General features: G+C 39.4%; 1 protein-coding gene across 1 annotated transcript in view; it reads right to left on the bottom strand.

Moving 5' to 3' along the window:
• Positions 1-22,334, bottom strand: part of Ryr2 (ryanodine receptor 2) — a 566,557-nt gene that overhangs the window by 350,544 nt on the left and 193,679 nt on the right. The window contains exons 3-4 of the mRNA XM_076939363.1: positions 21,912-22,016; positions 7,044-7,064 (exon numbers count right to left, since the gene is read on the bottom strand). Coding sequence (XP_076795478.1) covers positions 7,044-7,064; positions 21,912-22,016 — 126 coding nt within the window. The remainder of the gene's footprint in view (positions 1-7,043; positions 7,065-21,911; positions 22,017-22,334) is intronic.

The following is a 22,334-nucleotide window of genomic DNA, read 5'->3' as shown; positions in this document are numbered from 1 at the left end:
GGAATCCATCCCTATAGCCTTAGACATCATCCAGTAGTAAGTTTTATTCCTGGAACTTACATGGGAGAAGGAGAGAACCAGGCCCTACCAGTTAACCTTCACTTATGCCTCACAACACACACACACACACACATTCACACTCACTCACACACACACACACATTCACATTCACTCACACACACACATTCACACTTACACACACACATTCACACTCACACACACACACCCTATAAATGAATGGATGAATTAATGAATGAATGATACAATTATTTTTTAAGTTATTACTTATATCTAAGAATCTCTCTTATAATCTTTAAGTAAATTTTTACTGGAAGATGTCCCTAAAAAGTGCCTAGACAGAGAACTGGCAACCAAGAAACATGCACTCGGGAAGCTTATTATTCAAAGGATCTGAATGTAAGACTGACAAGAGGTGATTGGGAGAAGCTCTATATGGGTTCCCCATAGAGAATCTAAAAAAACCCTGCTGCACCCAGAAGATGCTCATTCAAAGTCAGCCCTTCATGACATCCTATCTCTCCTTTGTGGTAGGACACGAGGGTTTGCCATAATGTTCCATCTTCCACCTCTCCCTTCTTCCCTAGGAGTGAAGCAGCTTCACTGTGCTGAGAAAAAGAAGTTCCTTCATCATCAAAGATTTGGGTGTGCCAGTGGCTGTATTTAATCAATGACACTCATAATATGTTTTAGAGCATAAACATCATTTAACATGAATAATCCCAAGCTCAAAGCTTACCCCTTATATAGTACAGAATAATATTTGCAGCCGTAGTATTTGTGGGAAATGTTAACTACTGCTCTTATGATGAACATAATTTGTATGCTTTGTTGATTTTCTAGGGCTTCCCTACTGAAAATATCTAATACTACATGATAAGAAGGGCAAGGTGATTCCATGCTCTAGGGAGCATCAGAACAAGGCTCAGCCTTATACACAGTACACCTCCCACAGACATACTTCTGGGTCACTCACGTTGCCAGCACTCTGTGTCATTTTTTGTCATCTGGTTGAGCACACACATGTGGGTAGGCTTTATTTGGAGCAGATATGTGTCAACCATTGTCTTTTCCAACCTGTCAATAACTCGGTACAGACAGTATTTAAATGGTCTGTTTTTGCCTCTGGGTGAAATAGAATTGACAGATATATATTTTCATAATTGCCTAGTTCTGCTTCAGAAGGAAATAAATGGTGCCGATAAGTGAGAGTAAGACCTGGCATTCTGTCCCAGAGACACATGCATACAAATAGAGTGCTCAGAAAGGCCTGAACTATGAAGTCAATACCTACCTGCAGCTTTCTTCTTTTCCCAGCTTGTCTCAGAAGAGAATTTTCCTTGATACAAAATACTACAGTGATCCTTACAGAAGACACATGGGTCAAAACAACTGAATTCATATGAAGCCTGAGCTATATACCAAGACTGCCACTGACAAACCAATAATCTCCTACCTCAAGAGATGGAATGCTTTATACATTTTGAGCGTGAATGGACCTTGATAAGGCTTTTCACATACCCCCCCCCCATATGATAGCTGAGTGTGGAACATATTGTGTTGTAAACTCAGGAAACATTTTAAGTGATTTTATATTTTAATATCTATAGCAACATAAATTTTTAAAATTTAGATGGAAGGAGTCACATGACCTACAAATAATATATCATAAGTGACCATTTCAATTGTTTCATTCTCTTCTTATCTCCTCCCATAACCTGAAATCCTTGGCTTTCATGTTGGAAACTGTCATGGCTTGAATATGCTTGGCCCAGGGAGTGGCACCATTTGGAGGTGTGGCCCTGTTGGGGTAGGTGTTTCACTGTGGGCGTGGGCTTAAGACCCTCAACCTAGCTGCCTGGAAGTCAGTCTCCACTAGCTGCCTTCAGATGAAGACGTTGAACTCTCAGCTCCTCCTGAACCATCCTGCCTAGATGCTGCCCTGCTCCCCATTTGATGATAATGGACTGAACCTTTGAACCTATAAGCTGTTCCAATTAAATGTAGTTCTTTATAAGACTTGCCTTGGTCATGGTGTCTGTTCACAGCAGTAAAACCCTAACTAAGACAGAAGTTAACACCAAAGTTAGGAAAAGGCTAGATTAGAATGAGGTAGAAGAAAATAATAAATATTCTCTACACTAAGACTCAGAAATAACATTCTCTTTATAAAATGTGAAGGTTACATTGTATAATTCAACAAATTTTTGTTTAAGCAAGTACAAAGGTGCTCCAAAGAGAGAAGGGAGAAGTTGAAGGAAGGGAGAAAAGCATGAAGGAAAGAAAAATAAGAAGGAAGTCAAGTGACAAAAGCAGAAGAGGAAAGAGAAAGAGAGGGAAGAGGAAATGAACAGAGAAAAGAAGTAAAAAGAAGAGGCAAGCACAAAAGAAAGGGAGAGGGGAGGGAAAGAGGAGGGAGAAGAAGGATAGGAGTGAGAGAAAGGAAGACAGAATAAGAGAGGGAGAGAAAGAAATGAGAAAGGGAAGGGAAAAGAAGAAAAATGGTCAGAGGGAAGGAAGATGAGGGGGAATAAGGGAGGGAGGAGGAGGAAGAGAGGAGAAAGGGAAGAAGAAGGGAGGTAAATAGAGAGGAAGGATGTAACCATGGAGGAAAAGATAGAGGGAGAAAGAAGAGAGGGGAGAGAGGGAAGGAGAGAGAAAGAGTGGGAAAGAGAGGAAGGAAGGAGAAAGGGGGAGAAGGAAGAAGAGGGGAAAGACAGGAGCACAAGGAACAGATCAGAGAGAGAAAGGAGAGGGAAGGAAAAGAGGAGAGAGGGAGGAAAGACAAAAGGGAGGAGTGAAGAATAGATGGGGAGGGAGGAAAGAAACAAGTTCCAGTAAAGAAAGGAGAGGGGTAGGGAAGGGGAGCTTGAACCTTGATGAAGCTATCCTGGTTTATAGTACAAGAAAATCCAGAGGCGCTGTTTTAATTTCCTATACCATAATATATACATTACCTGTGTATATGAATATATTTATGTTTTATAAGGTTCCTAAGAGCTTTATCTGGCCTGCTGAAGGCATGGTATGTATATATGAAGCCAGTGTAGTACATATGAAGATGGGGAACCCAAGTAAGGAAAGATCAATGGCCCCCATCACACTGAACACCACCTACCCAGGTGCTGAAGGAGCAGGGTGAGAGTCTACCTACTTCCACCAGCTGACCATCTACTCACCAGGCTGTCAGTAGGCAACAGGGTAAGAAGATGGCTTCTTAGAAAGAGAGGTATTAGGCTGGGAGTCTTGCCTCCCTTCACGAGCATCACAATGCCCTCACCACAAGCCACGTAGCATCAGGTTCACTCTCATCCCCAGGAGCTAGAACCCAGTAGACGATTGATTCATGAAGACTGAAGGTTGGAAACATCCATATAGCTCCTGTAGAGCAGCATCTGAGAACAGACTGCACAGCCCACTAACAACTTGGGCAGCCTGAAAAGATCTAGCCTAAGACTGTCCTAGGACACACCAAGAGAGGGTGATCCCAGACCAGACAGAGTAGACACATAAGACTGCAGCAGGAGAATCAACATCCATGATGAAAGCTCCCAAAGATGCCCAACAAGGGCCCTGGAAAATGAAATGACTCTGCAATCAGAAGCCTTTCAGCCAGCCTTGAGCTCTTCTCTACCCAGCACACATGGAAAAGATACAGAACAGGATCCTGAAAACCTGGCAGAGCAATAGAGGTTACTTCCCACACCCATTGCCTCAGGGATGTGGCCAGAGTGACCTGAGATCCCAAACTAAGCAAACTGTCAGAGAACCAGAGGTCTGTCCCAATAGGGCATCATGATGACTGCCGTGATGAGACTAGTGTGATAGGAATGACCATGGCACACTACATTTATGTCTATGAGTAAGGCCATCCTTGTTGGACACAAAGGGCATAGAAGAATGCACCCCACAGAACAACATGAACAGATAGATCCTAGCTGTTGTGTATACTAATTACCTCCAAGAAATAATCGCCCCATCCTGCAGGTGAGGTTGATTAAAAGGCAAAATTTTCTAAAGGGAGGTGAGACATTTCGTCCTTCAGAGAAATGTGTTAAAACTCAGGAAGTGAACAACTCAAAATCTTTAGGAAGTTCTTGAAACTGAGCAGATTCTCTAGGTCCCTCCCTCACAAAGTATGTATAAGCAGTAAGGTTTGCTGAGAGTCACTCTGAGATCATCTGAGCTCCCTGGAAGAGACTCTTTCTACCCTGCAGAGCTCCTGACAGCCTGCTAACACTCAGGGATTAGAAGAGGCTGCATAACTGGCCAGCAGCCATACAAAGCCTTGGGACATTCAGTTCAATGGTGTTTCCATGACCTCCTCAAAACTAGTAAGCAATTTATTTTTTATTTTATTTTATTTTTTATTGTAGCCAATGTCACTTTATTTCCCTAAGTATACAGAGTAACAAGACAATGAAATTTTGGCTCTATTTCTTTTTCTTTTTTGGGGTTTTTTTTTTTTTTTTTTTTTTTTTTTTTTTTTGAATTTTTAAATTTACTTTTCAAATGTTATCCCCTTTCCCGGTCCCCAATCCCCTGAGGATGTTCCACTACCCACTCACCCACTCCCACCTCCCTGCCCTGGCATTCCCTACACTGGGGCATCGAGCCTTCACAGGACCAAGGGCCTCCCCTCCCATTGATGTCCCAGAAGGCCATCATCTACTATCCATGCAGCTGGAGCCATGGGTCACTCCATGTGTACTCTATGGTTGGTGGTTTAGTCCCTGGGAGCTCTAGGGGTCTAGTTGGTTGATATTATTGTTCTTCCTATGAGTTGCAAACCTTTTCAGCTTCTTCAGTTCTTTATCTAACTCCTCCACTGGGGACCCCATTGGGGAACCCCATGCTCAGTTCAATAGTTGGCTGTGAGCATCCCCTCTGTATTTGTCAGGCTCTGGTAGAAAGTCAATTTTAAGATGAGAAGTCATCTTAGGAAAAGAAGCCACACATGAGCAGGAGAGGAGCAGATTGAAAGCAAATTGAGCACACAGAGTAGCAGTTGCAAAGGCTTTCAACCAGCAGGGAGTGGGTAACTCTGTTTATTTATATGTCTCTCTCTATGTGCTTTACATAGTTGACTTTTGAAAGAACTAAGAATGGCTTGAGTGGATACTGAAGAAAGTATCAGTCTAGAACCAGCACAGAAATGCTACAGTGGAAATGTAGGGTACAGATACACAGAGAAAGAAATGTTTTAACACACTGATATGGAAGGAATGGGGAGTGTACTGGCTGGTTTTGTGTGTCAACCTGACACAAGCTGGGATTATCACAGAGAAAGGAGCCTCTCTTGAGGAAATGCCTCCATGAGATCCAGCTGTAAGGCACTTTCTCAATTAGTGATCAAGGATGGGAGGCCCATTGTGGGTGGTGCCTTCCCTGGGCTGGTAGTCTTGGGTTCTATAAGAAAATAAGCTGAGCAAGTCAGGGGAAGCAAGCCAGTAAGTAACATCCCTCCATGGCCTCTGCATCAGCTCCTGCTTCCTGACCTGCTTGACTTCCAGTCCTGACTTCCTTTGATGGTCAGCAGCAATATAGAAGTGTAAGCTGAATAAACCCTTTCCTCCCCAACTTGCTTCTTGGTCATGATGTTTGTGCAGGAATAGAAACCCTGACTAAAACAGGGATTAATCAAGGAGGTGTCATAGCTGTGCTTGGAGAGTCTATAGTCCACCAGGAAAAGTTTGAGCATAGGTCAGAATTTGCCTGAGTGGAAGATATACACACAATTATAGATTTTTTGGAGAAAAAAAAAAAAAAAAGAATAGTCAGTCAAGACAGCAGTAGTTTAAGATATAGTAGATATCTTAGATTTTTAAAAATCTTCCTAGGACTATATGACTATATTTATAATATGGATGTTCTCAAAGAGCAGTACAGATGCCAGTATAGGTGGAAACGCTAAGTTTCATTATTAGAACCTGCTCAGATGTAAACGGCTGCAAGAGGAACAAAGAGAGGAAGAAATTGGGAAGGTCCACATGGACACACAGTTTTTGGGGATCACTTTGAAAGGCCCCTGGGGCAGGGTGGGCAAGGTAAGGAAACCCCAAACACTTTATTAAAATAAGCAGATCCCAAGATAAGGCTGGAGAGAGCCGGGCCCCAAGATAAAGATGAAGAGAACCAGGCCCAAAATAATGATGGATGTCGACGGCAAAATAGAGTAGCAATGTCAGTCTGTCTCAAGAGACCCCTCCTATGAAGTTAAAAGCATATTAAAGGGAAACACTAAGGAAAGTTGTCACTGTTTTGTACTGGGGACAAGTTGAGCAGGAGTATAAAGCCTGCCATGAATGATCTACCCTCAAACCCTGGAGTATTAACACAAGGAACATGGACCCTTTGGTAGATGGATCTAAACTGATACCCCTCTCTTCTTTTTCTCCTACCGCTCACCCACACCTCATTTCCCTCTCTCTCTCTCTTCTCTTTCCTTACTAAATTTTCCTAACCGATGAAGGAACAGTAAGTACCAATGCCATTGTACTATAACATAAGCTGCTAACAGTGTGGCCTCAGACTATCTGCAGACATCTGTAACTACTCTTCTGTATGGCAGAGCCATTCGCCTTTCATCTCCAGTTTTCAAGTTTGCATGAACACAGGAAAAGCCTTGCAGTTTTCTCTACAAAACATGGACGAATACTAAACCTGCACTGCAGCACTTCTGAGATGGAACATTCACTTTTGTTTAACACGACATATTGAATATTAGAAACAAAACCCTTCCTGTGACCAGAGACACTATGACATTTGTATAATTAAGGCCAATTATATAGATCGATCTGGTTTGGGAGTGAAGAGTCCTTTGACAGAGGCTGTTGATGGTGGTGATAATTCAGAGACACAAAAGGTTCTAACTGGTGACCTGTGAAATGTATTCATTGTAGCCGAGCAGTTAGTTCAAACACTAAAAGAAGCTATGCTAGGAAGCAAAATTAAAAAGCTCAGAGGCAGCAGCGAGCATGCGCTTTTCAACCACAAGTCCTTTGTAAATGCAGGGAAACACATACCCATTTTTCCACATCAACCTGCTGTGGAAAGAAAAAGCCAAAAAAAAAAAAAAAAAATTAAAAGAAAAACAAAACAAACAACAAAACAGAAGTTCCTAACAATGCTTGCAATGGCTAAGTCAACTAAATGTGACCCCTGACCCAAAATCTACTTCGAGTTTTCAAGAATACACAACAGTGTTCAAACTTTTCATTACCAGCAATTCACCTCAGTGCACAAAAGCAATCTCAGTTAATGAAGCAGTCCCACAGGTATTCTGCTAAAAATGAAGCAGGTCCAGAAGACAGCCCAGTAAACTCAAGTGTGAGCTAAGCTGTAATGGGATTCTCAAATTCAATCTGCCAGCTTGCCTTTAAGAACCCCTCCCACCAAGCTCCATTTAATTATAAAGGGAAATAACAATCTGGACACATAGTGCTTCACGGTAACTTCTCTTACAATAGTAAAAGCAAAATTTCTCTTACCTCATTCTTTTGAGAATAACATAAAATTCCACAATGGAAGACAAAAAAGCATACTTTGTCAAGTAATTCTGATATGACACTCAGATCGATTTAAATTATTTTTATTAGTGAAATGCATGGTGTTCTAATCATAGTGTGACTCTTTCTTTAAAGAAAATAAAATAGGTGACATTAGAATTATACCCTTAGCGTAAAAAGAAAAAAAAAAGCAAAATCACATGTCAACAAAAATGCCTTTTAGAACATTCTTGGATTCCATTCTAAAGGGACATACTCAGTTCTAAAAGCAAATCTCCACCACTCACCCCTGGGATAGAATGTGTGATTTGTATCCAGTGAAAACTGAGGTTTGCTACCTACTCTCCATGCATAAATTACTTTAATTCTTTTTCTCCTTAGAAAATTTTATCAATCAGACAAAGAGCTAAAGTCATTTAAGAGGAAATCCAGGGTGTAGCTAAGTATCTCCACCTCTTGTAAGCAACATTTGTTAAAGTTATAAAATGATCTTAAGACTGAGCATGGTGGCACAGTCCTTTAACCCCAGGACTCAGGAGGCAGAGGCAGCCAGTCTCAAAGAATCTGAGGCCAGTCTGGTCCACAAAGTGAATTTGAGGCCAGCCAGAGCTACATAATGAGACCTTGTCTCCAAACAAACAAACAATAAATAGAAAGAAAAGTCAACCTACAAAGCCCTTGCAAAATGCCAAAGATCTTTTAGCATGGAGGCCTGGCTGTTTCAGGGATGTATTTAGTTGCCAGAGGCACCTGCCCTAAGGCAACTTGCTCCCTCACACTCTCAAACACAGTTGTGTTGTTTGGGAACAACTCCTCACTGGACCTAAGGCCTGCTGCTCAGTGCAAGTATTTGTTTGCTGTCATGTAAATTCCAATGTACCTTTGAAACATTAGACAATTCAAAGGACCAACTGGGTTCTTTATCGGTACAATAAATGAAAGAAAAATGGGGGGAGGGAAAAGCTCCACTGTGACTGGAGAGTGGAAAGCAGGAGGGGAAAAGGAGAGAAAAACACAATAAGGAAATAAGGAAATTTTGTTTGAAAATGTCCTAATGGGGCCAAAGAGATGGCTCAATGGTTAAGAGGACACACTGCTCTTCTGTGAAGGTCCTGAGCTCAATTCCCAGCATCCACATGTCTTCTGGTGTGCAGATGTACATGTAGATAAAATATATATATATATATATATATATATATATATATACATACATATATATATGTGTGTGTGTGTGTATACATATATATAATATTACATGTGTATATATTACATATATAATATAATATATAATATATAATATATATTACATATATAATATAATATATAATATATAATATATATTACATATATATATACAGAGAGAGAGAGTCAATTTTTAAAAAATCTTTTTAAAAAGTCACCTTCTAAAAGAGACAAAAAGAAGAACAAAAACTTATAACGAAACCCAATTCTTTGTAAGGTGACAAAAATGAAAGAAAATTGTGGTTCAGCTGTCACAGACTGTTCTGCCTCCAGATGGACCAATCTTATGTTGGTATTCTTACAAGAAAACAAAATGTAAACAATTATTTCTTTTCCATATTTACCAGGAAAATTTTAATACTATAAATAATTATCAAAATATATGATACCATCATGTTCACATTTAAATGCTAGACATTCACACAGCACACAGGCTTGTATATACCAGAACAAAGATAAACACTGGAGGATTTATCAGAAGACACACTTGGGGATCAAGCCATAGTTAACTGCAGCTACAGGAGTTTTAATAATTATACATCAGGAGTTGGTGAGACCGACATGACCCATCCTCTCTCCAAACACTCAGAGACAGACGCTTAGCAACAGGAAGTGCTAGGCAATAAACAGTCAGCTAGACACACAAGACAAGGACCACAGGGCTGTAACAACACACAAGCCAGGCAGTGATTTCATGACACGGCTCTTGTCAAAATCAACGTTAGTCACTTTTAACAATTCCTGCAAATAGTAAGGAGAGAAAAAAAATTTTTCATGGGGGTAATCAAGAAATTCACACACACAAAAGAAAAATCTCCAAAAACATGATCAGTTTTAGAACCTAAGCAGCCACCAAACTCATAAAAACATAGGAGAAAAAAAATAAACATTTTTCTAAAAACTTATTATTTGATGGGGTGGGGGGGGGTGTCATTGTTTTGTTTTATTTTTTTAAGACCAGATTTCATGTGGCTCAGGATGACCTTGAATTTCTAATCCTCCTACCCCACTTCCCATATGCTGGGATTACAGCCTGCTTCGGTTTATTCAGGAATAAAGTAGAATCCAGGGCCTTGTACATACTGAGCTACATTCCTCACTCTGATTATGCAGAAGTTTAAAGAAATATATTAACCCTATCATGCTAGAGAAAATACTACAGTATTTATAGTAGATTATACTATGTATTTTATCATACAATCATTAACAAAAAAGAGCAACTTCATTTTTAAAACAAAATCAAATTCTCCTAGGAGAAATGCTCATTTAAATGTCGGCTTGACTTAACACAGGACACAGACAAAACACAAAATAACTCACGCTGAAATTGTATCATTAAAGGAAGAAAACCAGTTCCTATACCGTCTCTATTTTGGGTTTATGCTTTAATTACAAACCAATGTACAAAAGGACAGAAATCGCATAACCTTACACAGTTTGTTGCTACTGCTTCTTGGAATTCTCTATGTCATTTTGTTTGAGATGTTGTTGTAACAGTTATTCCTCTAGTCAAACATCTCCTTCTGAAGAGAAGGGTGAGGTTCTAAAGAATTAAGAAGCTAGTGAGATTTACATACCACAGAAAGTCACAAGACTGACAGGCCCTCTCCCTGCAAAGTATAAAAGGTTGCTGGAAAGAGAGTCCCCCACCCCCACCCCCAGCTGCCTGCAAATCTATACCCTGTTTTGCCCTCCTGATGTGTAGTAACAGTTACTATGACAGTGATAGTCTTACACCAACGGCTGATTGGCGTAGGTTTTCCTTATCATTGTGCCTGTCTTGACTCACTAAGTGTATAAGCTCTATCACCAGAGTCATATAAATGTATGATCTGTTTCCTGCCCTGTTACTCCTCAGACAATACTCCAGCCATGCATGCACACGTGTTGTCAGACAACTGCTTTTATTTTTCCTGTAATTACATGTGGTCAACGACATGTGTTCATCAATCAAGCAACAGAAAAGGCAGAACTCAGGCCTCCAGCATGCTCAGCCTCCTTAGCCCTCCCTATTGGAGAATTTTAATTGGAATATTCTATTCACTTAAATTTAGCTTTATTGCTACATTATATTTATCATTTTATTTGTATCCTTTTGGGCTCCTGGTCTTTTAAAATTGTTACCAAAATGTAACTTACAGAGTTAGGGATATAACTCAGTGGCAGAACACCTGCCTATATGCACAGTTCTTAGTTTGATTCTCTACCCACCCCACCCATGCCTGCCCCCAGCAACTATACCACAGAGAGAAGGGAAGGAAAAGTAGGGAAAGGGAGGAGAGGGAGAGAAGGGAAGAGGAGGAGAGGGGTAGGGAGGGAAGGGTAGGGGGAAAGGAGGGGAGGGAGGGGAAAGGAGGGGAGGGGAGGGAGGAGAAGGAAAGAGATTGAAACGATTTACATTTCATAATTTTGCCTATGAAAGCATACAATTAACAAATGCTTTCAGCCATATTTAGAGAGCAGAAACCATCACCATATTCTAAATTCAGAACAGATTAAATCCCTATGTTCTGAAGTCTTTTCTCTTCATTTTTCTCTTTTATGGTAATCAAATATTTTGATTTCATTTCCCCTAAAGGCTGCAGAGTACACCAGTCTTTTCCATGCTACAGATGACCTAGGCATCGATGGCATTTAACATTCTAGTACAGATGACTAACTTCAGCGTGTTCCAGAAAGAGCAGTTGTTATGTCTTCTCACTTTCTGTGTTATCTTATTATTCATTTCAACAGCATGTATATATTTACTATTTTTACTTATGTGTACATTGTGTTCATGTATGAATTTATGTGCACTGTATACATGCAGGTTTCTGTATCAGATCTCCATTGTATGCTGCTACACTAGTACTGGGAACTGAACCCAGGTCCTCTGCAAGAGTGGCCACTGTCTTAACTTCTAAGCTATCTCTCATACCCCATAGCACACATATTTTAAACCCCAGGCATGTCTCACTTCTTTTGAGCTGGGATTCTAGCTCCACATCCCTAGTTACCTTGGAGGTTTCCATTGTCTCTGAAACATATTTCTTGTGTAATTTAATACCTCTTATTAGAGTTAACAAATTCTAAATTAGTTATTTCTAAATGTTCCTAGTTTAAGGCCTTTAAAATTTTATCCCCCAAAGTCACAATACTGGACAATTGCTCTCTGGAAACAAAATTACTGATTTTTTTCCCCTCTCTAAATGTTTCCTGCAGAGTCTGACTCAGACTAGAAACAATGTAAATCAAACATTGCTTGGGTTTGTAAGTTTCTTTCCCTGCAAAACTTGCTAGGAATTATATGTGGACTCTGTGATACCAAATATTTGTTAAATGATCAAACTGCCATTAAACACAGAACTAAAAGAAATCCACACAGCTATGTTAGAACATTAATACTTAACACAGTTCAAGTTCAACAGGGAACTTTTCCCCTGAAAGGAAAGATTCTAATTTTTACTGCAGATCCTCTGTCTAAGGCACAATAGCAGGCTTTCCAGAATGCTTTCCCTAACTGCTGGACACAACAGTCACTAAGGAGTCTTTCAATTCTCCTTTAGCACTCATCTTTTAAACAAATGTGTGTGGGGGGAGGGGGTCTGTGCATCAGAGTTCAGATGCTCAGCAAGGTCAAAGGACTAAGTCAGATCTCCTGCAGCTAGAGTCACAGCTAGTTATGAACCACATGGTATAGATGCTGAAAACTGAGCCACGGCCCTCTGGAAGACCAGGATCACACTCTCTCAATGGCCAAGCCATACTAGTGTGTATTTTCTTTTTTTAAAAAAGATGTATTTACTTTTATATGTATGGACATTTTATCTGCATGTATGTCAGTGTACAACATATATGCTTTATACCCAGATACACCAGAGGTGCTTTGGATCCCCAGGAACTGGAGTTAACAGATAGTTATTGGCTAACCAAATCTAGACTCTCCCCAAGAGCAACTAGTGCTCTTAACTGCTGAGCCATCTCGAGCCTCTTAATACATACTTTCAAATGACAGAATTAGAGAGTCTTTAGATCTCAAACTGAGGCCTCTGAAATGTTTCCAGGAACAGGCCAAGTAATTTCAAAATGGAAAATGCAAAGCAGATAATGAGGACACATGGACATAGCATTCTTATTAGAGAGACTCTAAATGCTAAGGCTGTATCTGCCCCGGAGAATAATGGCTGTGGTGTGTATTTTTAAACTGCATGAGACTGCAAAATTCTTTCTGCTGTCAGTTTGAGAAAAAAAAATTTACCATAAATTTAATTAAGCAAATGAGGCCACAAAAGCAAGTCCAGTAATTTACTGAATTATATACATTAGTCCAACTTTCTTCTTACTCTGCTTTGTGTTAAATGACCCACAATGCTTCCATTTTGCCAGATCTGTCAGTCATGACTGGTCACCTCAGGAGTCCTGGGTCCTCACATGTGACCTAATTTAGCAAAAAGTACTTATAATTTTTCCCCCTCTTAAAGCTTAAAGCAGGCAAAGAGAACACTGAGATCTCCTCAATTATTCCTCTTGCAGAAGCAGGATCATGGTTTAATTGTTACTTAAATGATCCCCGAATTTGTCCAAATTCAGGGAAATGTGTACACTTTAAGCTCCAAATTGCCAACACTTCCTCTTATGAAGCAAAGAGTATGTCAAAGTGGCTCTTGCATAAGCTTTCATGTTAACAAATTCAAATGGCAAGTCCCTAAGTTAATAACAGGCAGCTGGCTGCTAGTTGGGCAGTTTATCAGAATTACTAAGCACAATTAAGTGCTACAAGGAATCTCATTTGAGAAAATTAAAAAAAGAAAAGTAGAAGGACATGAATAATGTGTGGAGGGAAAAATGCAGCCACTTAGGACGGACCTCATGGGATGGTGATACATTTCTATAAAGCGCAATCATTGTTATTTGGGGGATAATAGTAGACACACTTGCATGACAGAAGGCTTAACTTTGAGTCTCAAGCCTGGGACTGTGTACAAATTTAATGTGTTTTAAAAGACTTGATAACCAACACAAAGGAAGAGAATCATCAGCCATGGATAATGATAGGTCTATTACTTAACTATTAGGAGAAGATACTGGACATTAACCTTAAGGAAACATCAGGTCTACTGTGAATACTCCTAGACACCATGAAAAAGCACATCCTTAAACGCTCGCTCTATAAACTGTGAGAAAATAGTGTGTGCCAGGGTGAACAGTAGATTTAAAGTAACTCCAGTTCTCTCCCATAACTTCTGGCCTTCTTCCTTTATGGCTTTACACATGCTAAAAAGGGCAGACCTGCCATAGACCAGAAGATGACTTATGATTCACAGTCAACACTCACAAGAGTACTCACGGGATGTGCATCAAGAGTCAAGACCCTCAGGCACTCCAAGAGATCAGGGCATGTGCATGAAGCATGTGGGGACTTCAGTGTGCACAGACTCCACACAGCGATGTGGGCTTACAGGAGTAAGAAATGCCCCCTGTCATACCCATATGTAACTGTCTAAAAAACACAATTAAGATGAGGAACTAAACCTCTAACTTTGGTTATCACATTCCTGTAAATTCTTCTAAAGAGTTCCCATCACTCTAAGGAAGAACTAACTAGTAGCTAAATAAAGTCGAGAAACTTAAAAGTCACTGACAACTGACCTATCCACTTAGTAGTATTTGAACAAAATCCTGGCAAGGAATCTTTAGTCACAATCTTTTATTATCACAGCACCAGAGAAGTAACTAATACACCCGTAAGTCTACAATAGATCATCCCATGAATTAATCCTATTGTTTCTTTGCTAGGAAGCAGCTATATATAAATATACATATTTATATATTTTACAATAAATAAATATAATTATACTGTAAGCAGTCAAGAAATCTGAGAAAATGTCCAAACTGAATGATTCCAATCAAATCACATAACCTATATATTCAAGATTCATAATCTAAAAACAGTCTATAACTCTGCCACTGTCATTAAATTACACACTGATTAAATTGACCTCCTTATTAGATTTGATGTGGGAGTCTGTGAACTACTTCAGTCAAATGCAGACTCATGTAGTCTTTCCTCCTGAATATAAAGAAAACAATGTCTACAAATAAAAGATGCACACGTCAACCACAGGCTCCCACATTCTATACATGACAAGAAAATAGGCGAGGTTCAGCAACTGTGTGCAGCTGGAGGCGCTTTAGGAAATTATACTCCCATTTATTTTAAATTATACTTCCAATTCTGTGTGAAGGGAAAGATATGTTCACATACATGGGCCTTTAGATGCAACAGGGAATGATATATCTATCAGGAATGTTTCAAGTTGCTGGTACCCTTGGCTCCTCCCTGAAATGGTTGTCTTTAGTTTTACCTGAGAGGGATGTTCCAGAAAACAGGCATAAACAGAACCCAGCCCCTCAAGACAGTGTAAGTTCTAGTAGACATTTGAAAATAAAAATTTCTCATATAAAGAGTCAGTGAGATCATACTGGCTACTGTTTAAAGCATGAGTCCATTAAGCATTTCACAGATATGAGGGTGGACTGGAGGAGGTCATGCTGGGTATTCAGAGCTTCCCCTTACATTTGGGATCACGTATAGAAACACCAAATAACTGTGATGGCTACTGTAAATTGTCAGCTTAAGCAGATCTGGAATCACCTAGGAAACAAGTCCTCAAGATCAACAACTGTAGAGGGTTATGCTCATTCATTGGTCATGAATGGGGTGGGGTAGCTATTTTAACTAGATTAAATTGAAGTGGGAAGACTCTCCCTGTGTAGATGTCACCATCCCATGGCTTAAGTCCTGGACTGAATAAGAAAGTGAGCTGAACACTAGCGTTCATCATTTTTTGTCTCCCAATTATGGATATAACCTGACCTCCTACCTTCCTTCCTGCCTCTTCCCTGCCATGGTGGACCATACCACGGACTGAGTCAAAAGAGACCCTGTGGATATTTGCTGTGCAGAGCGAAATGATGTAATGATGCAGATGTTATTACATTCAGTCCACCGTTCATAGCTGCTTTCTTCTAGGGGAGTCCCACTCAACAGAGAAAGCATACAAATGCATGATGAGTACACCCAAGCGCCTCCCCTGTGGAGGGCGTGTCCTGTGTCTGTAACAGATTTAAGCCTCGTGACTCCATGAGGAAGATGCTATTGTTTTGTCTCATTCTATAAATAATGAGACTAAGGGGTTGAGACATCGCCCAGTGGCCTGCCAGGGATTTGAGGAGTATGCTGTATCATTCTAGCACCTGGCCACTATAGGACACAGCATTAGACTCCTTGAATTTCACCTTTTGTTCTTGCACAGGTACAAAATCATTTTTTTATGCAATTACTTGTCTGAAATCTGTGCCTCAAGGCTCAATACATGTACTCATAAAAACTCATTTATGGTGCTTTGATATTTTTAAAATGTATTTTTAAAACTTCATCTACCAGTGAATTCAGCTAGTAGCCTTTTGATGTATTTTTGAGTGTTCTCAGAGTACACAACTCAAAGAGATGGAGGGGTTTTTTTGTTTTTTGTTTTTTTTGGGTTTTCGAGACAGGGTTTCTCTGTGTAACCCTGGCTGTCCTGGAACTCACTCTGTAGACCAGGCTGGCCTCGAACTCAGAAATCCACCTGCATCTGCCTCCCAAGTGCTGGGATTAAAGGCGCGCGCCACCACTGCCCGGCGAGATGGAGTTTTATGAGAATAAAATTTTAAATTTGTTAATATGTCACACTCTACAACTCATTTTTCTCACAAAAAATATAGAACCAACTTACATCTGCAAGCTCTACCAACAATTAAGCCACTGAGGTATCCCTGTCCCTTTCATTAGAAGAAAAAGCTATTTAGAAACAAGAAGTATGCTTATAGTTTCATATCAAATAAACTATTTCAGTAAATGGAACCATTTAAGTGACTTTAAGAATACTTCTGATCCAGGTGTAGTGGCTTTTGCCCATAATCCTAGCACCTAGGAGTCTGAGGCAGGAGGATGTCTGTGACTGTCTATTATACAAAGTGATTGTTCCCTCAGAAAATGAAGAATACTGATAAGAATATCATGTATTTTCATCCTGGAAGTTCCATTTTCTACCTGGATTCTAAAAAACAGCATGATAAATTATTCTTAGAAACAAATTTGAAATTATCTCATGCAAGTAGTTTTAATAGCCTAATTTGTGTGGAGGATGAGATTAAAAATTAAGAAAAAAGTCAGAGTCAGAAATAAGAAATCTTACATACTTAGCATAGAACTCACAGAGCACTGTAATTGTTTTCCTGACCCTGCAACCACAGAACCATCAATGGCCAAACTCACATTAATTACCATTTGAGCCACAGAGACTTTATATGCCATAGCTTATTTCCAAATGTTAAAAAAAAACTAGCATGAAATAAATGAATGGCTGGAATTAAGTTGATATTGTCAAGATTCAACTTGATATTATCTTTTCATAATATTTTATCATATTCTAAATTTTATTTACTTTAAAAGCATCACTTGTAATCTATAGTAAACCACTAAGATCACAGTGAGATATACCTACCATGAGTTAAAATGAATAAGAGACAGAAACATCAACATACTTCCCCATCTGAGAACAGGCTATATTGTCAACCACTGGAAAATGCTAATTACATCTTCCCAAATTAAGCTACAGTTATATTTTTAGTGTCTAATTTTAATTTTAATTTAGTTGAGAACTTCATACATGAATACTGCATCTGCCTTGCTCCTCCAGCATCTACCATGTTTCCCCTTCTTCCCAATTCACGACTTCTTCTCCTATAATTACTATTATTACATGTATATGTAAATATGTACACATGTACATTCAACCTACTTAATTCATTTACCATTGCTGGTAATGAATGCAGGGTTGATCACTTGGGGTTGGACAACCTATATGGGAACCAGTCCCTCAGAAAAACTCAATTATTCCTTTCTCAGTAGCAATTGATCACCAGAAGCTCTTCACCTAGGGGTAGGACCTTGTTGGCTATCCCCTGCTCAGCTTGCCATGTCAACTGGTGTTGTCAGTTGTTGGCCTTGTTCAACCATATGCTTAGGATTTCATGAGTGCAATTTCCATTTCATATCTTGGGGCCATTATCTAGCTGCAGACATCCTAGGCCTCTGGCCCTTACTTCCTCAACTTTCATCTACATTTAAGGCTCAGAGAAAATACTTTATACCTTGAAATATAGTATATTCCAAATAGCAGTCAAATAGTCATAAGCTAAGGTCAAAGGGACAAGGCTCTACAGTCTTCTAGAACCAAAGACGACCATTACCAAAAGACAGAAAGGTCAGGTAATGTAAAATGTTTCTTTTTTTAAAAAAAAATTACACGCTCCAAAATAGGTCATACAAGTTGTGTGTTGCAGTTATGGCATTAAACAAAAGAGAAGCCTTCAGGACAAATGATCAGTACTGCAAACATTATGTTAGAAAGAAGCTTCAATAAATCTCCTGAACAAGTTCTTTACACACACACACACACACACACACACACACACACACCCATCACTTCTCACTTGGCAGGTGTGCCCATGGAAGCAGAATTCAACTATGTGTTTAAAAAACAAAATCATATAAACAGAAGTGTATGCCAAATATTTTTGGTAAGTTAATCAAGATAAAACCAACAGCAAGAGCAAAAGTTAAACAAAGGGTTAACCTTTTTGAAACTAGAATAGCAAGCATGGTCACTGTGTTTTAACAGGATGACATCATCATTGAGCTGCTCAACTCTGTGTGGCAGACAGGGTGTGAGATTAGCCAAGATTCCATAAAGGAAGGAAGCCACCAAAATCAGAGAAAAGGTAGGCAGGAATGAGTTCCAGGACAACCATGCCTTAGCCTTCTGAGTTTAGGTATGACTTTTAAAAGCCACCTTGCAGTGAGTACTAACTCTTCTACACCCAACGTCCTTTGGTCACTACTCAAACCTGATGATGAAGACACACCTTCCTTCTAAGGGGAAGACAGAGCTAAAATATGGCAGTGCTGGGAACCCTTAAGCCCTGTCTCTGAATGCTAGGTTAGAGAAACACCAACAAGCTGACTTAAGAAGAAGCAACCCGCCCTGGTGGGTTCCGCAGCAGCCAAGAACTAAAAGCCACAGGAAATCCAGGACTGGCAGAAGGAACAGAAGGAAAGATGTATATGTACAGAAGTCAGAAAAAAACTAAAAACTGGAGCATGATGTGGTGGTCACAGCACAACAGATGCATCCTCCTACAGCCTCGTCGGGCTCTCTCTGTCCTCAGCATCTTCTGGCATCTGTGGGCAGCTGCTTGCTGCCCTTTACTATTGTGATTCTCTGAATAACAAACACTAATGCAATCCAACGTAATGTTACATGTATCTCAGAGCTCTATCTGTGTCTTATCACACAATGGACTCTCTTATCACTGTGGATGAATTAATCCCAAGTTCTTTTGGTTTAGAGAGGTATTACGTGGCTGGGAAAAGAGGATATGTACATCTGCTGAGTCCAAGAGACTCGTTTCCTATCAAGCCAGCAGCACTTGCCAGTTCCACAGCCTAACCCTGAGCTGATGATATATACATGTCAAAGGGTAACAGGGCTGACAAAAGGGGAAATAACTCTCTCTCTGCTGGGAAATAGTCACCACCCAAGAAGGTTTCCTAACCTAGACCTCCTCAAGATCTACTATGATATATCCCAAACTGTTCACACCACCCCAACATCCTGTATTGGACAATGGTTCTCAACCTTCCTAATGCTGTGACCTTCTAATACAGTTCCTTATGCTGCAGTGACCCCAACCATAAAATTACTTTCATTGCTATTTTATAACTGTATTTTTACTGCAGATCATAATGAATCTGTACTTTCTGATGGTCTTAGGTATTCCCTGTGAAAGTGTCGTTTGATTCCCAATGGGGTAGCAATCCACATGTTGAGAACCAATGCTATAGGAGAGTCCGACCACACTCTATATCTTAGCTAATGCTTGTAGCAAGCATGTGAGGCTCTGAAAGATGCTGATCCAACTCCTTACAGGGATGTCTACTTTATATGTGGTAGAAATGTTCTAGTTACAGAACAATTCAGAATTCAACTAAGTAAAAGCACTGCAGTAGGATGGGTGGATGGGTGTGCGCGCATGTGCCCGTGTGTTTTCTTCTAACAATAAAAGGTTAAAAACACAACTCCCTAAATGCTATTTTAAATTGTTTCCTCTGGGCATGGGATATTCAGAGCTTGCCTAGTTCAACCTCATGGATTCAGCTTGTGCAAAAGTTAAGTTTAGAAAAAGTGGCTTTGCAACATAAAAATTTAATTTAGGGGCAACTGAGGTAAGCCAAAATCCACAACAATGAGAAAGCAATAAGGCACAAACACTAATAGCTCTTTAGAGTTTTGTTTGTAAAGACAAATTCAAATTTCAGAATCGGTATGCCTCTATAATATTTAAAAGCCACAAGAGGTTGTTCCAGAAAGAAGCCAGTTTCACCAGAAATTTCACTGTTTCATAACTTAACTCTACTACAAGAGAATGGAAAACCTTGATAAAGGAACAATAAATTCTAAAAACTTTGGACCTGTTGATATGGGAAGTTTGTATTTTGTAGTCACCAAAGGTGACTTTTAAATAACATAAAGCATGTAGGCATGTCTGAGGGCTGGTAAAACGGCTCTCTGTATAACGGTGAATAAAATAACTACTCTTTCCCATGTTTAACCATTATGTTAAAGGTTCTTTCTCTTCAACATATTCATTTTATTTTCTCAGGATCCATACCTTGTAGTGGAATTGCTAGACCATGTGACAGTTCTATTTCTAATTTTGGGGGCATCTTCAAACTGTCTCCTACAATCATTACAGAAACTCTCAATCCTACCAACACTGTGCAAGCACACTCCCTCACAGAATTTCTTGACATTTAATTTTTATATCAGCTAAATTTGTTATTAAAAAGCAAACTATTGTGAGATGGATACAGAATGGCCTCGCTAACACTCATGCTCCGACTTACGCCTAAAAAGGAAACTAAGAAACGGAATCATTCTTGGTGGACTTCTTATTTTCCCTTTTATTTCCAAAGAATTTCAGACAAATATAAAACTTTTGGGACAATAGCTATAAATGGTTTGTCCAGATTGGCCACACATATATCTCATATGTGAAAATTTAATTTAGAATTGATGAAAATAAAACCAAAAGTTTTAAGATTGTGTTTGAAAACCTTAAGGCTAAAAACATTAGTAATGCAGCATAGCTGATGAGTCACCATGTGAAACATTATGACAATATTTTTTAATCTCTTTATTTATACAATCTGAAAAGGAGGCTCAACAATAACAGCACATAGTCAATGATGGCAAAAAAAAAAAAAAAGTGCCAGTTTAATTCCTGAAAACAAATAGATTTTTAGACTGTGAAACACCTTGGTAAACAGGAAGGTGTGTGGTGGCCATTTGTCCTCCTGATTATTTGAAAACTTTAATGAACTGATTAAGAACAGGTAATACTCCAAAAAGAAGTAATCCTGTGTCTTCTAAAAAAAATAATAACTAAAATAATCCATTAGGCTTTCAAAGAAAAATATCACCATTAGGTGACAGAATGGGAATTTTAATTTCCGAAGATGGTTTTGCTGTTTTCAAAATTACAAATTGCAACTTGCTGAACCTACTGCTGTAATTTCATTATTTAAAATACGGAATGGTGCCATGAAATTGTATTAGTTACAAAGATGCTTAGGGATGTTACTTGGGGAAGGGCATTTGAAGATGACACAGAGCACAATGACGAACAACCAGGCATGAAGCTAGTAGTCAGACTGCGATGTGGGCACATGTAAGGAGACACACAAATACTCACAAACCACACATAGAAGCATGAAGCAGATGGAGGCTGGATTATTTTTATGTGTCTTTAAGACATCCTAAGCCTGCTAGATAGCTAAATAATCAAATATAAGGAACCCACAAGAAGAAGCCACTGACTTAGGAAAAAAAAAATCACAATATCCAGGCAAGCAGATTCACACACAGACTTGTTTAGGAAAAAAAAAAAAAAAGAAAGGAAGGAAGGAAGGAAGGAACAAAGAAAGAAACAAAGAGAGAAACAACAAAGAAACAAACAAAGAAAGAAAACACAAGTCTACAGAAAATAGGTACTCACCCCTTCTGACTTTTCCACCGTGTTGGCCAGCATCTCCTGCAGGGCCCGTACTGACAGCGACTGCTCCAGCACAAAGGTACAGATAGACAGGTCCGGGGGGACATTCTATGTGAGGAGAGAGAGGAAGAGCCATCAGGAGGACATCCTCCTCACACATGCATCCAGGCAATGTACAAAGCTTCCTCTCACCATCTTTTTCCTATGTAGGATTCGGTGCGCTTACTCTTCATGGTTAATGCCTTACCATGTGCCTGTGAGTGTATGTGTGCATGTGCTTGTGTGTGTGCTGGTGCACAAGTATGCATGTGTGTTGGGGTGCGGGTCAGAGGTCAACAAAGTGTCATTGTTTACATGCTGTCCATTTTTATTTTTAATATTTTTAAATAAAAATATTTTTAAAATAAAATCACCTTATTCTAATCA

The sequence above is a fragment of the Arvicanthis niloticus genome, chromosome 8, assembly GCF_011762505.2.
Source record: "Arvicanthis niloticus isolate mArvNil1 chromosome 8, mArvNil1.pat.X, whole genome shotgun sequence".
NCBI classification, from domain to species: Eukaryota; Metazoa; Chordata; class Mammalia; order Rodentia; family Muridae; genus Arvicanthis; species Arvicanthis niloticus.
The sequence above is the reverse complement of the archived record's forward strand: the minus strand, read 5'-3'. Positions and strand labels throughout refer to the sequence as shown.